The 17,145-nt window shown below is 56.6% G+C and overlaps 1 protein-coding gene across 2 annotated transcripts; it reads right to left on the bottom strand.

Annotated features, from left to right (window-relative positions):
- Positions 1-1,251: 1,251 nt before the first annotated feature.
- TAMALIN (trafficking regulator and scaffold protein tamalin) lies at positions 1,252-8,661 on the bottom strand. Of its 2 annotated transcripts, XM_059934608.1 has the most exons (9): positions 8,282-8,302; positions 6,113-6,162; positions 5,302-5,409; positions 4,459-4,513; positions 4,251-4,353; positions 2,992-3,085; positions 2,820-2,886; positions 2,204-2,270; positions 1,252-1,747 (listed from the first exon to the last, which is right to left on the bottom strand). In XM_059934608.1, the coding sequence occupies exons 5-9, from the start codon at positions 4,312-4,314 to the stop codon at positions 1,254-1,256; spliced, it is 786 nt and encodes a 261-aa protein (XP_059790591.1). In that variant the 5' UTR covers positions 4,315-4,353; positions 4,459-4,513; positions 5,302-5,409; positions 6,113-6,162; positions 8,282-8,302; the 3' UTR covers positions 1,252-1,253. The 2 variants fall into 2 exon arrangements, with proteins under 2 accessions (XP_059790591.1, XP_059790590.1); XM_059934607.1 differs by lacking the exon at positions 5,302-5,409 and having other exon boundaries at positions 8,282-8,661.
- Between the last annotated feature and the right edge of the window lie 8,484 nt (positions 8,662-17,145).

The raw sequence follows: 17,145 nt of genomic DNA, 5'->3' as shown, positions 1-17,145 counted from the left end.
GCAAAGTGGCCAGAGCAGGGAGCGAGAGGGGAGGCAAGAAAATGAGGCAGGCAGGAGTCAGATATCCCTGCTTAAGAGTTGGAATCTTATTCTAGGAGTGATGGGAAGCCTTTGAGGAGTTCTAGAGCAATGAGTGACCAGTGATTGGGCCTGTCACAGGTTGGGTGGGTGATGGCTAACGTCTCCTAAGCAGGAGACCCCAGACCCCTGGGAGAAAGGGTGCCAAGTGGTTGTTTACACAAGGATAGTTAACAACTATAGAGGAGCCTTGACCCCACCAGTTGTGGTATTTGGGGAGGGAAGTTCTAGATACATTAAACATGAGGCCCAAGTTCTGAAGGGGTGTGGGGCCTCTAGTTCAGGCCCATACATGTAAGTTAAACTCACACAGTCTGTTTCCCTGGCTGCAGGCTCCGAGCAAATAAGATGTAAAATATAGTGTGTGTGTGTGTGTGTGTGTGTGTGTGTGCTCGCACGCGCTGGGGGGCGGGGTGGTGGAGTCAGAGCTTGCCCGGGCCCAATCCTCCCCTTCAGGCAGTCACCACACTGACACAGATGCAAAAAACCGTCGATTTTATACAGTCTGTGGTTCAGAAGCAACAATATGCAAAACGGTGGAACAGTCTGTGCTGCCTCCATCCCCCCCAGACATGCCCATTCCTGTCCCCCAAGGGGCAGAGGACCCAGGACCCCTGCCGGGCAACACTCCACTTAGTTACAGGCTCCTGGGAGGGGCCAAGCCCTTAGGGGTCAAGGCTGGGAGGGAGGGGGACCAGCGCTGGTTAACTGGAACTATGTCTGTGGGGGGATGGGGAAACGACTGGGCATAGGCCATCTCTCCCCAAGGCCAAGGGTGGGGAGCAAGTAAAGCTGAGGAGAGGGCTTCGTGGGACAGGGTCCTCTCACCCGGAGAAGGGGTTTTCTTGGACACCCCACAAGGCACTACTGACCCAGATGTAGGATGGCACGCCCCATCTTTGGCCCCCGAACCTCTCCCAACCCCGAGCTCGCCTAGTTCTCCCGTGCCCACCTCCCACTGTGGTTTTGGGGAGGAGTAAAGGGGCCTGGGGCTCGGGTTCATTCACCACTCTGCACAAGCCAGGAACCAGGCAGGCCAGCTGGGGCTGGCGAGGACCTTCTCCCGCCGCCTTGGGCTCCCAGAGTCTCCGCGGCCGGGCGCCCGCCCCCGCCCCCTTTTTGCACTGGCTGGAAAGAATAAATAAATAAATACCTTCCCCCGCCCGCCCCCGCCCCTACAGCTGGCTCTCCTCCTCCTCCAGGGAGCGGTTGAGTCCGGGGATGAACTTGAGCAGCCGCCGGCGGAAGCTGCGGTACTTGGTTTTGCGCAGGCCGGGGCCGCACAGGGCCTGCTCGCGGGCCTCAGTCCAGAGAGCGCTCGGCGCGCCCACGCCGCCGCCGCCCCCGGGACCCGCGCACCGCACGCTGGCGCTGCGGCTCAGCACCGCCCGGGGCCCCGGGGCCGAAGCGTCGGCGGGGCCCGGGCCGGGCGCGCGCGCGGGGGGCGGGGGCGGTGGGGGCTCAGGCGGTTCAGCGCCCCCGAAGAAGCACGTGTGGTAGACAGCGTCGTCCGCGTCGCCCCCGGCCCGCCGCGCGCCGCCGCGGGAGCCCCCGGGGGCGGACAGCAGAGGCCCGAAGGGCAGTGAGCCCGGGAGCAGGCCCGCACCGTACAGGCTGGAGCGCACGGACTCCAGCGTGTCATAGATGCTTGGGTCCTTCACCACGAGGCCTGCCGGGGCAGAAGACACGAGGGAGGGCCGTCAGAGGGCACGGGTAGGAGACCTCAGCTCCTTCCTGTTGACCATCTGTGTGGCCCTTGGGCAAGTCACAACCTTGAACCTCACTTCTCTTGTCTGTAAAACAGGAATTATACACTCAGATCCTTATGAGGATCACTTATGACACAAGAGCCACGGAAGGGGTCTGAAACAAACTCTTGGAGCCTTCCTGTTCCCACCTGTAAAATGGAGATGGTACTATCTTGTACTTTCCTTCAGGGGACAATTGTGAGAATAAACTAAAAATGTGTGCGCATCAGCCTGTGGCAGCATTGTACCCAAAGTAGTAGCTCAACAAACCTTTCTTCACTTTGGAGGGGGAAGTAACCCACTAGTTCTGAGGGGGAAGCAGGAATGGGGGTATCGGTAGGGGTGCAAGTGGCCCTTCACACCCCTAATCTACTCACCGTGCACCAGCCGCTGCTCCTGCACCATTAGGGACCTGTATTCTCCCCACTTCTCATACAGGGTTTGCTGTAAGAGACACCCCCCGCCTCACTGTCAGGAGCTAGCAAGAAACTAGCAGGAGGTGGGTACAGACTGAGGGATCAGGGAGTACACAGAAGAAACCTTAAGGTTAAAAGGAGGTTCAGGACCCCTGGTGGTGCAGTGGTTAAGAATCCGCCTGCCAATGCAGGGGACGTGGATTCCAGCCCTGGTCCATGAAGATCCCACATGCCGCCGAGCAGCTAAGCCCGTGCGCCACAACTACTGAGCCTGCGCTCTAGAGCCTGCGAGCCACAACTACTGAAGCCTGCACGCCTAGAGCCCGTGCCCCGCAACAAGAGAAGCCAACGCAATGAGAAGCCCGCGCAGGGCAATGAAAAGTAGCCCCCGCTCACCGCGACTAGAGAAAGCCCGCGCGCAGCAACGAAGACCCAATGCAGCCAAATAAATAAATAAATAAAATAAAATAAAAGGAGGTTCAAGCAGATAAACGACCCCTAAAAAGGAGTGGGGCCGGTAGGGGCAGGGGCTTGGGAAGAGGAGGGTGGCGACTGGACATTATCTGGGCTGCTTTACCTTCAGGTACTGCAGACGAGCCTCCAGTTCCGCCTTCCGAATTGACGTCCCATACAGAGTTTCCAGTCTGAGGAGGTTGGGGAATCAAAGGCTGAGTGGGCCCACAGGGTGGGGAAACACTGAGAGAAGATGAGCTCAGGAATCCCTCAGGGACCGCGGCACTTGGACGTACCTGAGAACGTTGCCAGACGCCTTAATGATGTCAACAATTTCCCGATGCCGGATGCCTTCCACATTCAGGCCGTTGACACTAGCGATGGTGTCCCCTGCCAGGCAGAGAGGGGATCAGAATCTGCTCCACGGGTAGTGTGGAAAAATTCCAGCCACCTTCGCCAGAAAGGGTAGGGGTAATAACCCCACAAAATTCTCCTGAACTCCCTACCCCCAGTCATCGTTCTGGGGAGATCTTGTCCAGGCCCGGCACCCCAGCATAGGGGCCAAGGCCCTCAGACACCCACATCCTCACCTCACTCTCAGGAAGCTCTGTCCTCAAAGGCTGAGCCCTCCTGGCAAGCCTGGGCTGCCCCCAGAGCTGGTTATTTTGGTCCAGCCCACAGGCTGTCATGAGACCCAGCCGAGACAGGAAGGGGGCAGGGTGAGTAGCACCAAGCTGGGAACTAACACTGGCCCCAGGCATAAGAGGCCTCAGCTTCTGATACCCTGGGCCACTGCAGAGCCCCCTGACCTCAGGCAGAGCAAGGCACCATCTCCGAGGGCCCATTTCCCATCTGGAAAAGGGGGTGTGGACCCCTGCTGTGGCTACCATGGGGATTAGGAAGGAGGGTGGATGTGAAACTACTTTGCAAAGTTGCAGTATACCACTTAGCTACCAGGGGCTGCTGGTAAATAGGCAGGGAGGTAAGGGCTTAGGGAAGGAAATGGTGACAGGACTGGGTGGGGGTCAGTTTGTGCAGTCGCAGGCTGTGCCTTCCTGGGACTTGGGACTCTAGATTTGGCCAATCCGAAGGGTCTCCTACTGGTGGCACCATTTCCTTGTTAGAGGAAGTATCACAGGTACCCCAGTTTTGGGCCAGGTTGGGAGCAAGATAAGCCCTGATCCTCAATATCAAGCAGATCTAATGGAGTTGTTCCACCCCAACTCCTGCCCATGCTGGATTGCCAGATTGCCAGGGGGAGGAAAAACAGCAGCAGCAACACCTGCCATTTACCAGGCCCTGGCTCTGTGCCCAGGGAATTCCCTCACCACACTGACGTGAGGACATGTTATTGCCCCCAATTTGCAGATGGGACTGCTCAGCGTCACACAGTAAATGGCAAATTTGCCTACGTCCAATCCATTCTTCTTTCTGGCCTTCCCAAAATAGGAGGAGGAAGGGAAATTGTTTTCAGAAGAGATTTCTTACCCCCTCTGCTTGGGAGTAAGGTCATACCCCTTTTCCCAGAGCCCTGTGTCCTGGGTTCATGCCCCACCTGGTGTGAGCCCAGCCAGCTGGGCAGGGCTGGACTCATGAACCCGGCAGACAAAGGTCACCATCTCCACGCGCTGCTCCTCCCGGTGGTGAAGGCCATAAGTCTGTAATAAACAAGGGGACCCTCAGCCCAGGGGTGGGGCGAGATCCATCCATCCCTCTGACCAGCCTCCCAAGCCCTCCCTCCCTCTGCACTCGGCTTCTCCCACCTGGATCTCAAAGCCGAAGGTCTGGTTCTCCTCCTTCTCCAAAGTCAGCACTTTCCTGCAGGAGACACAGGGGCCATCCCATCAAGACTGTCAGGACTAAAAGGAGCTTGGCAGCCCCATAGCATGGCCCTCCGCTAATGCTGGGAGTCTGCTCTGGAACATCCACGCAGGGCTCTGCCTCCAGCGACAAGTCACACTCATCACAGGTTGTGAGAATGTCCTTTTCCCATTCGCAGCTGGAATCAGCTTCACTGAGCCACACAGCATCAATCCAGCCCCTGGTGGGGGAGGCACTGGAACGGCTGACCCCCAGAGCCGGTGGACTAGCTGAGTTTTTCAGCCACACGCCCAGCTTTCTAGTGAGCCCCAGAATACTGACTAGCTGAGGCCCCAAATTCGGCCACAGCCTGGAGCACCGTCCGCTCCAGAGCCCTGGGGAGAGGGCTGGCCCCACCCCCAGAGGCCAGTCACGAGGCTGAGCCCAGACCACAGCTGCTCCTCCCAGCTGCGGTGAGGCCAGCCCACCAGATGTGAGGGCTGGGGGGAGGGGAGCCTCGAGGCCGCCCCTTCCCGCACTGCAGGCCTGCCCACTGGACACAATGGTCTGGAGTAGCTCCAGATTCTCGTCTGCTGGGGGAGCCCAGAGTTTCCTCTGCCCACCCCCACACCCCCTTCCTTCCCGCCCAGCCAGAGGCAGAGTTAAAGCAGCCTGCAAAGGCCCCTTTCAAGCCTCACGGCCTCAGAAAGGCCCTGGAGACCCAGGCCTCTCAGTGCCCAAGCTGACCCACATACCCCCCAAATGCTGAGTGGCAACACCCAGCCCCAGCCTGAGCTCCTCCCTACTTTGAACGCAGGCCTTTCCCCCTCTACGTGTATTGGGGCGGGGAGCAGGGTGACTTCTGTGTCTACTCCAGTGCTCTCTGGTTTTCTGGAAGGGTTGGCAAACTTTTTCTGCAAAGGGTCAGACAGTAAATATTTTAGCCTTTCTTTTCGAGACCTAAATTATTTGACAGCCTCCGTCCTATATTGTTCTTTGTTTTTATTTGTACGACCCTTTCGAAATATAAAAACAGCTCTTAGCTCCAGGCCAGTCTGGCCGGCGGGCCACAGTCTGCTGATCCATTTTGGAAGAAGCCAGGCCCAAATCAGGATGGGACATGGGCAGAGTGGGGCCTGAGTCAGCACCTACTTCTGCCCTCACCTCAGACCCTTCCTAAGAGGCCACCACAGGATGGGACCAGCAGAGGACTGAGATTTTGGATGCATGGGGCAGACAGACTGGAGCAGCTGGACATAGCTTGGCCATGGTTTGGGCCCTCGGAGTTTGCTGGGCTGGGAGGGCTCAGGGTAGCCCCGAAGACTTCTCCTGCTTCCCTCCTCCCAGATCCAGCTCTCTCCGGGGAGGGGTAACTGGCAGGGACTGGGGGTGGGTTGAGGAGCACCTGATGACTCAGAAGTCCCTATCTCCTTCCTCTGCCACCCCCTTCACACAGCCCACACCTCCACCTGCCCCTCATTCCTAGCCAGGGTGCTGTGCTGAAAGGGTGGGAGAATGACTCCCCCCTGGCTGGGCTGAGATGCTGTGTCGTGCTGCCCCCAACCCAGCGCCTCACCCTTTTGGACCAGGGCAGGGGCTGGGGTAATGGTGACTCACCGCTGCTGTTCAGGACTCTGGCTGAGATTCTTCCAGCGCAGTCCTGAGCCCTGGGTGGGAAGGAGAGTCAGGAAGGAGCAGGTGAGAGGGAGCTGTCCTGGAGCAGATGGTGAGAGCCCTCCTTTGGGGGTTTCTCACCTGGGCTCCGGCCCTAGACCCAGCACCCCACTCCCTGTTGCCTGTGTGTCCGGCCCCAGCTCCACACCTACTCTGGTGCCGGGGTAGCTATCTGCAGAGTGCCACCATCAGCACCATTCCACAGCTTTCTCCCTAAGCTCTATCCCCACAGCTGGGTGGACTGTGGGGACACAACAGTCGCCTGGGTCCCAGATGCATGAACCTCTAAGCCCTGTGCTGGTTCCCAACCCGGAGGGTAAGGGGTTTCATTACTCTAGATAGAACAGTCTCTACCCCCAGGGTGCACGTCTGCGGTGGCTCAGGCCCCCTAGACCCCACAAGCTGAAGCAGGGGCTCCTCCCAGATGTTATTCAGGGAAGGGCAGGGGGCCCCTGGGCTTGCCTATCAAAACACTCCAGAGGCCCCTGGGCCGGTCAGGTCTCTCCTAATTTCTCATTCACACCGAGTGGCTCGGGGGAGCCGGGGTCAGAGACCCAGGTCTGGAGGGCTGGACTATCAGCCTGAGCATGGAAAGGCAGGTGACAGAGGGGCCCAGCCTCCTCCCTCAAAGTAGACTGTTTCAGGGACCAACTATGGATTCCAGCTGCAGGTGGCCAACTGTGCCCAGCTCCACCTGGGTCTCTCAACATTGCCATATATTTTGGTGCTTTCTGGGACAAAAACAAAAAAACAAACAAAAAAACAAAACCTTGGATCTCAAACTTGTTCTTAAGTCTCACTGTACTTAAGGAGAGACATTGAGAGTTCTTTTTTTTTTTTTTTTTTTGGCATGGCGGATGACAGAGCTGAGGGTCCCTACCTCTTTTGGGTCCTTGAGAAACTAAAGCAGTCTCTCTCCCTCCCTAAATTATTGATCCTTGGAAGAAGCCCAGTCCCAGACCAGCCCTCGTCCTGTGTGCCCCAAACAGCCCAGGGCCTTCCTGGTCGGTGCCCTTGTTAACCCTCCCCCCAGGCTGCCCCAAGGCCAGGAAGAGAAGGGGAAGCCCTCCTTCTCCAGAACCAAAGATTGGCCTCAGGGGTGGGGACAGTTCCCAAATGGACCAGGGAGGAAGGACTGGGCCGCATAGAGAGACCCCTTTGTCTTTCCACCCGATTTTCATAAAATGCAAATTCTCAACAAGCTGTTCATTGTGTTGGGGGGAGCCAGGGGCCAGGGGGAGAGGAGGGGGGCTGAGCTGGGAAAGGCCACCAGCCCCCTCTCCTTAACCTGGGTCTTGAGTTCCCCTTTCTGAGCGCTCGGGTCCCCCTCAGGCCAGAGGAAGAGCCCTGCGCAGGGGGAGACTCAAAGGGCGGGCGCGGCCCGCATCCTTCCTGCCCCGCGGGCGCCCTGCGACCCCTCCCACCGCGTCCGGTCGCGGCTGACTTCCAGGGAGCGGTGGCCTCGAGCCCCGCACCTCAGACGCAGGGCAAGGCGGCAGGCCCCGAGTCCAGGAATCCGGGCGTCCCCTCGGAAGGGTCGGCGGCGCCGCACGCACTTCCCCCGCTAGAAGGCACGCGGCGCGTCCGCCGCCCTCCTCCCCACCCGGAACCCGCGGACTCTCAACTTGACTGGGCGAGCGGCGGGACCCCAGCCCAAGGCCTCCCCGCTCCCACGGGAGAAGCCCGGGCGAGGCGTCCTGGGGACCTCGAGACGCCTGGACGCGGGGAGGCGGGGCTCGGGGGTGGCCGAAGACCAGCTGGGGCGAGGGGAAGGGGACCTGGGGAGGCGGCAGGAAGGAGAGCAGCGAGACGGGGCGGGGGCGCATGGGGAGTGGAGAGCCGCCAGGTCGGGGGCGGCGTGGAGCCGGGGTCGCGGGTAGAGGGGATTGCTCCTTCTGAGCAGAGGGTCGAGGGGACCCAGCAGGATCTGAACGTGTCCGTGGGGGATCAGCGGGCTGGGGAGGAATGGGGGGACTCGGGGACCCCAGGAGAATGGTGGGGGTTCGGCAAGCGCGAATGGGGGCTGCTGCGGGTGGCGCGGGTCCTGAGGAAGGGACCCCGGAGGGTACCGAGAGCCGAGGGGGGGCCGCGGGAGTTGGGGGGGATACGCACCTTTCGGCGGGGCAGGGTACCTCCGGACACGGCGAGCGCGCGATACAGCTCGGCCGGGTGATAGTCCTCCAGCGCCGCGTACAGCTCGTCCCCGGGGGTCCCAGGGCTGGCTGCTGCGGCAGGGGGGCCCGAGGCCGGGGTCGGGGTCGGAGGGGCGGGAGCAGCTTCCGAGTCGGGGGCCGGGGCAGCGGGGTCTGGGGCGGCCGCCGCCTCCTCTTTCTGCTGCAGCTTCCTGAGTCGGCGGAGGGTCATGGCTCCGGCGCTCCTCTGAGGGGGCGCTCGCTCCGCGCGGCAGGCCAGGCGGCGGCTCGGGGATGCCAGCCGGGAGGGTGGTGTGTCGCCTCCCTTTATAGGCTCGGGGAGCGAGGCGAGCGGGGAGCGGCCTCGCGGGGCCTCGCCCCCCGCACGGCCGGCTCCGCCCCCCCGGGGGCCACCCCCCCCCCCGTCCCGGAGCCCCGCCCACAGCTCCCGAGGCATGCCAGGCTGGGGAAACTCTTGGGGATCGGAGCGCTCAATAGGGGAAAAAGCTAGACGCGGAGGGGAGGGGGGTCCAGGGCATCCCGGGGCGGAGCATGGGTCTCCGTGATACCTGAGGGACGGGGAGCCTGTGAAGGGGCTTGTGCACGAGATTTGAAAATTTAGGGATGGATATCTCTGGAGATTCAAGGAGTCTGGCCGTGGAGCGACCGTAAGGAGTCCTTAGGAGGAGGTTTGGAGGCTGCCCAGAGTAAGATTCTAGGAGACCCAGGAGGCTGCAGGAGACTTTAGGCAAGGAGAGGGAGGCAGGGGGAGGGGTGAGGTCCCTGATGGGAGGGAAGAGATGACCCTGAACTAACTGTGCAGAAGCCGCTAGGGAGTGAAAGGGTCCAGGGTTTCCCCCTTACACAGCTGTCCCAGAAGAGTTCAAAGAGGCTGCCTCTCCTTCCCATGACATGGGGAAAGGGAAGAGGGGGAAACCCAAAAAGTAGTAGACTTAATTCTGGCCTGTCCCCTCAGAAGATCAGGAGTTGTTCCTCCTGGATAAACCTTTCCTCACCTCCTGATGTTGGAGCTCAGGTATCCTTTTCCCAGCCGATAGATCCTTCCTATGGGGTTGACTCATGGCAGGGGATGTGACCGCGCTGAGTGGGTGCTCAGGGTTGGGGGATGGTGCTCAGCCATTATCTGACCTTTTTTGGGGACCGTCTTCCCCCCACCCCCAGCTGTGTTGCCGGTGGGGTGGCTGCCAGGCCATGGGAGAGGTGGGAATGGCCCAGCTGAAGTCTCTGTCGTCAGTGGTACCCGAATAAGAAGTGAGAGGAGGAAGTGGAAGGCCAGGTCTGGCATCTGAAGAGTGGCCAGCCACCACAGGGCGTCAGCATCACAAGCTGGGGGCTCCACATCCCTACGTCTGCCACTGAACAGAAGCCAGGAATGTCCACATTGTCCCCTCCTCCAGTGTTCCCAAATCTGTTGCCTTTATAGCTGACATTTATTGTGCTGTGCACACTGTTCTGTGTATTCTTTTACATCTTTTACATCCATGAATGAATTCATTTGGTCTTCATAACAACTCTATGAAATAGATACCATTATCATCCCTTACAGAGGAGAAAACTGAGGCCCAGAGAGGTTAAGTAACTTGCTTTAGGTCACTCAGTGGCAGAGCTGATTTGAACCTAGGCAGCCTGGTTGCAGAGCTTGCAATCTAACCACTATGTGATGCTGTCTTCCGCTGTTCTTCATTCACCCTATGTTGAAGCCCTGCTCCGGGCCAGGTTACAAAGGCTCTTGGTCAGGTAGGGAGTGATACATGCACCGGTGCTGTGTTAGATGCATGGCCTGCGGAGTACAGAGGGGCTAGTGGCCCATCAGCCTGCGGAGGCCAGGAAAGGCTTTCTGTCTCCTGTCTCTCTCAGTCCATGGGTCTGTCTCCGTCTTCTAGCTTCCTAGTCTCCTTGACTCTGTCTGTCTCTTCCCCACCCCCAGGCCCCTGGGGCCCCAGCCCCTACAGGAGGTGTGGGGGGGAGGGGGTGCTTCTCCACCCCGCAGTGATTACACAAGTCCAGATGGCAGGATGCTTGTTGGGTGGGGGGCAGGGTGTGGATTGGGGACTGCCACGAGCCAAGTGCTAGCTCCCTTAGTGCCTTCCTCTCCCTCCTCCCACCTTCCCCCTTGGCATCACCAAGTGGCCATCAGCTGAGGGGCTGAGGGGGCGTTGGTGGGGAAACACGGGACTCTATTGTGAAGCATTAGCACAGATGGACCCCTGGACCGTCTGCTGCCTGCTCCTGACAGACGGCATCTGCAGCGGGGGTGGGGACAGGGAGGCGGGCAAAGGCAGCAGAGGCAATGGTTTCTATCCTCCTCACTCCGTGCTTATTCCTGAAGGGACCCTCCAAAGGGCATCTTGTAAGCTCTTCTGTACCGCCACCCCACCCATCCCAGAGGGTTGCCTAAGGGACACCTCCTCGCCTGAAACCTGGAGGAGAAGACACCACAGGTGTCACAGCACCTGTGTCTGCCAGCCCTGTAGAGACATTCCTCCTTCAGACTGACGTGGAGACAGAGACTGCCCGTCAGTATCCAGGCCAGTCTGCCTCTCCACCTCCAAGTCAGAGAACAGCACCAGAGAAGTGAAGCTCACACCAGTTTCCGCCTCCCGCCAGGCAGGGTGCCCTGGAGGACCCCAGAATAAAGGTGGGTCCAGGAAATGCAATTTCTGTCACGTTCATTGCATGATTTCCTCAAACCCTAGAACTTCAGAGCCAGGAAGGGCCCCGTGGTCCGGAAAGGACACCAAGTGGTCCAAGCCCTTATTCAACGGAGGAGATGAACTGAAGCCAACCAGGGAGAGAAAGATGGTGGCAGAACAGGCACTAGAACCCACTAGAGCCCAGGTCTCCTGACCCTGGAGACTATTTAACTCAGCTGCTGGTAGCTCCCGCTGAGAGCTCAGAGACCCGTGCCTGCTTCCCCCTCCCAATCTTCCCAGTTTCTCCAGGGAGGTGATGGGGAGCCCAGGATGCCACACTGTGGGGTGGTGGTGCCCTCTGGTGGCCATGAGTCTCGGAAAATCTTCCAATCAGACTCCGAAGGGCTGTCTGGCTGGTGCTAGACCCCCTCCTGGAATCCCATTCAGGTTTAAGGAGCCCCCAGAGCTCCTCTCTGGCCTGAGAGGGTCTGTGTTCAGCTGAGACACCAAGCCCCACTTCGGTCACTGAGTTCTGGAGCTTCACACCTGTTAGGAAGTTGTGTGTTTGTCACCCGGCAGCAGGTGACACTGCTCAGGGAGAGGGCAGACAGCTGGTGGGCTTCCTCCGTGCAGGAACCTGCACACGTCAGACAGTACACCAGGCCTAAAACTTTGCTTTTTCCGATCCTCCACGACTTCCTCATGAGCCTGAGTCTCTGGTCTAGCATCTGCTCTCCTCATCCCATCTTCTGCAGCTCTCTTAAGGCTGGTGGTGGGGGGAGGGAGGAAAGCATTCTGCACGCCACCTGCAGCCTCATATTAGGACAGCTCCCCCCTCTGTTCTCCTCCCCCCGGAAGCCTCCTTGCAAAAGCCCCATCGCTCTGGCTCCCGCAGACATCTGCACTCAATCTGTACCTTATTCCTGAGCAAGTCCCAGGCTTTCAGAGTGAACTCTCCAGGCTTTGCTTCCTTTGGCTCCAGCTGTCCTGGCCCCTGGCTCTCAGGGTAGGCAGGGCTTGGCCTGTGGTAGGGGCACAGAGAGCGGGGGCTTGGCTAATGGACAAGGCCTAGGTGAGATCCCTTCTCTTTGGGACAAGCCCTTGCCCAGGTACCTAACAGTCAACGGTCCCCTGAGTCCCGTCCTCGCCCACCTGCTCAAGCTCTAGGCTCCCATCAGGAGGTCAGGGCACTCAGGGCAAGAGCTCCAGAAGCCCAGGCTCCTCTGGCGTCTGAGTTAATGTCAGGGCTCTCGCACAGTCATTTCATCCCAGGACTGGTGGGCTGACCGGTCCGCTGGGGCTCCTCTCTGGGTATTGCCACTGCTTCTGAGTGGAAGGTGGGAGGGCGAGGGCCTGGGAGGGAGCTGGCTGTGTGGGCAGGAATGAGGGGCTGGGCCCTGGCTGTAGGATGCTGAGGGAGGCCTGGGCAGCTGGTAGGCAGCTGACTGGGCAGGGAGTGGTTGTTTTCCTTAATGGCTCCTATTGCCCAACTGTTTCCACGGGCTAGTGTCTGTGTGTGGCACTGGGGTCCAGGGGAGCCCAGCAGCAGAGGCGGGGGCGGAGGGGGGGGTGGATCCATCACAGTCCAAAGAGCTAATTCTAGGGGGTCTGGGAGCAGGAGCAAGGCGGATATGGCAGTTTATTTGTCTTGGATACTGTGGCTTCTGAGTCTAGTTGCAGCCAGAGGCCAGGGACCATCTTGCCTCCTAGGTGGGATGGCAAGGTATCTCGGGCTTGAACAGGTTAGACTGGTAGAAGGGAGAAAGGGTCATCTCTCTAGTTTTCCTTACAGTATCCACATACCACTTCTAGGACAGAGGGCATGTATTATTTTACCCCACCTCATTTCAGACAGGTACAGATAGCTAGGACAGAAAATGACAGCTTTTAGGGCCCCAGACTCCCCAGATCTCCTCTCTCTTGGCAAACACAGCTGCTCTGGTGGTCCAGCCCTGGTTCCTTCTCCCCAGGGACAGCATGGTACACGAGGCTGAGATTCTCCCATGGATTCCACACTGAAGTCGGCTGCTCCTCCCTGTCCCCATGTGATCACACCCCCAACCTCTGCATCCTTTCCACTGTCTCTCCCTGTCCCCCAGCTTTTCCTGCTCTACCACCTCGGCAATTACCTTCTCAAGTCAGCACTGTGTTCTTCCCCCAGTACAAGTAAGATCACATCACTCCCCTGCTCAAAACCCATCAACAGCCTGTCATTCCTACATCAGGAATGAAAAAAGAGGTGTTCATTCATGGGACAACTCCACATAAGCCTGCTGCTGAGAAGAATTTGGAGACCAGGTCGAGACTCAGGAGGAAAAATTACTGAGATTAGCAGTCTGAGGCAGTTGTCACAGGGGAAGTGATGGCACTGGTGGCTCTCGGGATACAGTCTTGACGGCTTAGCACAGGATGGCTCTAAGAGATTTCCTGTGTGCACCCTTGGCTCTCTTGCTCTAGCCATACTGAACCTGTGGTTCTCGAACAACGCACTTTTTAGAAATAATTAATTAATTTCTGGCTGCGTTGGGTCTTCGTTGCTGTGCGTGGGCTTTCTCTAGTTGTGGTGAGCGGGGGCTACTCTTCGTTGCGGTGCGTGGGCTTCTCATTGCGGTGGCTTCTCTTTGTTGCGGAGCACGGGCTCTAGGCGCGTGGGCTTCAGTAGTTGTGGCACACGGGCTCTAGAATGCAGGCTCAGTAGTCGTGGCGCACGGGTTTGTTTGACCTGCGGCCTGTGGGATCTTCCAGGACCAGGGCTTGAACCTATGTCCCCTGCATTGGCAGGCAGATTCTTAACCACCGCGCCACCAGGGAAGTCCCAACACACTCTTTTGGACCAAATCTCCCTCCTCCCCCAGTCAGCAGGCCAGTGCCTATCCTTAAATAGATGTCACCTCTCTTGACCCCATCTTCCTGTCTGTTCTGTGTTTCCAGAGGATTGTGTGTCTACCCCACCATAGCACTTACCTCACTCCATTGTAATTACCTATTAACTAGTCCATTCCACCAGGTAGGGGGCCCCTGGAGGGCTGGCTTTCACTAGGCACCTCACCTGAGCTTCCATGACGCATTACATACAGCTCTGTAATGGGTGGGACTTGCTAAAACCTGCTCTACTCTCTATTCTCTATACAAATCCTCTCCACCTCGAAGGGCAGTGGCCACAGATTGTTCGTCCTTGTATTCCGCCTACTGCTTTACACACTAAGGTTGCTGAACACATGCTTGTTATTGAATAAGAATGTATTTTGAGCCCAGACCATCCTATTGTTCCTTAAACCTTCCTATCCCATTATCCTCCATCCTTGGCCTCCAAGGAGCATTCCCAGGTGGATCCAGAGCTATCTGCCATATTCCTTAAATCCCACCCTGTCTGGCCATGGGATGCCTAACACCTTTCAGGGTGTGGTGCCAGGGGTTTGGTCAAAGACCAGTCTGGATGTTACTGTGAAGGTATGATTTAGATGTGATCAACATTTAAATCAGTAGACTTGGAGTAAAGCAGGTTAGGTTACCCTCCACAGTGTGGACGGGCCTCATCCAATCAGTTGAAGGGCTTAAAAGACTGAGGTCCCCTGAGGAAGAAGAAATTTTGCCTCCAGACTGCCTTCAGACTCAAGACTGCAACATCAATTCTTCCCTGGGTCTCTAGCCTGTCAGCCTGCCCAGTAGCTTTCAGACTTAACAGCCCCACAATTGTGTGAGTCAATTCCTTTAAATAATCTATCTATCTATCATCTATCTAATCCATCCAGCCCTCCTATTAGTTTTCATTTCTCTGGTGAATCCTAATAAACCATTCCTGTCTTGATCCACAGCTTTCCCTCCCTTTCCCTCACCTTCATTATGCATCCCTCACATGTTCCTGCATGTCTCTTGAACTTTACTACTCTACCTCTCATTTTGTTTTGGTTGTATTTAGCAAGCATGTTCTCCAGACTATAGATCAGAAGACATGGCCTGGGGTAGGGGGTGGGGACAGAAATTTAAAATGTGTGAAACAAAACCCCTAGTGATACACCATTAAATGAACGCAGGTCTCCTGCGTCTCGTGGGCCTTACAAAGGTGAAACGTTAGTAACCTTCAAGGGCACATGAAGAGGTCCCAGAATTGCTGCCTTTCTGATTTTCAAAACGGTAAGGTTGAACCTGCAATTCATAGCCTAATGAACTTTAGGTCCATGCTTGGCAAGATGACTGATCATTGATTGGCTTTTGAACTAGGCTGAGATCCACTTCACCTTTCCTTCCGACAGACAGATCAAAGAGATGCAGCAGCCACAAGAATACCTTGCCACTTCAACAAGGTACTTGGGCTTCTGCTGTTATCTTTGTCCAAAAAGAATTATGGCCAGGGTGCAAGGACAATTTAATTAGCAGCCACTCTGGGTTACTAGGATGTATGCCAAACTTAGAGCCAACTTCTACAGGTAAGTTACTTGATTTTCTCCGGCCCAACAGTCTCCGATGGGAGGACAATGGAAAACTCTGGGCAACAATCAGAATTCTAAAATATTGACAGGCTGCAGCAATGGACAGGTTCTGTGGTAAAATTTAACAGGGTAAACATATAAGGCATATAAGGTCCTGCACTTGAGTTCAAAATACCAACTTCTCATATACAGGAAAGAGGAAGGGGGCTGGATTTTACTCAACCCAAACATAAGATGCAGTCCTGGGATGTGACCTGAAGGTGTCAAGCATAGTCTGGGATTCTCGTTCTAGTCTGTGCTGCCAGTGAATGCCTGGGTGGGGTGTCATGTGCTCTCCACGGCCCCAGGCTTGAGCCAGGTTCTCGGAGAGCAGCCAGCGTGGGGGAAGGGCATGGCGCCATGGAGGCAGGATGTGCAGAGGCTGAGGGGCTGCAGTCTCTGGCCAGACACCCTGGACCCAAGGTCTTCTCCACCCTTGTGAGCTATGTGGGCAATTTATTTGTTTTCTCTAACCCTCAGTTTCCTAATCCAATCTCATACATTGTTTTGAGGATGAAAGCAGTTCATGTACGTAAAGCCAATTTTGGCACACTGTGTAGCACAGAATAACTTTTTTTTTTTTTTTTTTTGCCGCTGCACAGCATGCGGAATCTTAGTTCCCCAACCAGGGATCAAACCCACGCCCCCTGCAGTGAAAGCGCGGAGTCTTAACCACTGGACGGCCAGGAAAGTCCCACACAGTAACTTTTTAATAAGTATCTGCTAATATTAACTGAAGAAATCCTAAGCTTTGCCAGATTCATAGTAACGTAACAGCTGCCTTCAAGTATTTTAAGGGACCTTATATGGAAGAGAGAATAAGTGCTCTGAACCACCTTGGAGATAAGTCACAGGGAGGCTTCCCAGTTCTGTGTAAGGAAGAGCTGCTCACTGAGCAGATGGCCGGCAGGTGGAGGTTGTGGTCCTGAGTGTTACAGCACGAGGCCCACGCCACTCGGCAGGGATGCCGTGGGGGGGGTCAAGTGCCTGATGGGTGCTGGACCTCTGGAGTCCCATCTAAACCTGAGAGTCTATGATTCTAGGACTTGCTCTCTTGGTTCCTCAGCCTAGAGATGTTGGGTTAGGGCTCTTCCTCACAGCCACCCACACACTGAAAACCCCGTAGTCACCACTGAAGACTCCCATCTCCAAGTCACTTAGCCAACCCCAAATTCACATGTATACTCCAAGTCAGGAGGGGGAAAGCTAAAACTGAGGAGGGCCCAGGTTGCCTTCGAGACTGGGTGGTTTGTGATTTACCAGGATCAAGACTCTCTTTTATATAAAGAGAAAAATGCTAAAAGACAAAGACAAACACAGATAAAGCCCAAGAAAAGGTGCTGAGTTTGTCCTCCGCTCCCCCTCACACGCCAGGCCCTCCCTCTATGAAACACAGAGGAACAAACAGCCTCAGGAAGACCCTGGATGTTCCGACGGGGTCCTCTTCTGACATGACCTGCTGCAGCTGGTGTTAACGTCGTATCCCAGCAAGTGGCGGGAGGGACGCTACCTGAAGCACCTGCCCAACTCCCCTGATAAAGGCTGGGCAGCCAGTCAACAGATGTGAAACAGATGGCACCAGAAAAGCTCTGTGAATAAAACTTTAATAATGTACAGCAGAAATTGGACAGGCTCATTCTTATATTAAAACAAAAGATTTCCTATATTACAACTTATTTACATTTGCATACTGAAGAGGTAAAGTGTCTAAGTGGCTATTT

This window comes from Balaenoptera ricei, chromosome 10, assembly GCF_028023285.1.
Source record: "Balaenoptera ricei isolate mBalRic1 chromosome 10, mBalRic1.hap2, whole genome shotgun sequence".
Taxonomy (NCBI): domain Eukaryota; kingdom Metazoa; phylum Chordata; class Mammalia; order Artiodactyla; family Balaenopteridae; genus Balaenoptera; species Balaenoptera ricei.
Note: the sequence above shows the minus strand (reverse complement) of the source record. Positions and strands in the feature narration are given on the sequence as shown.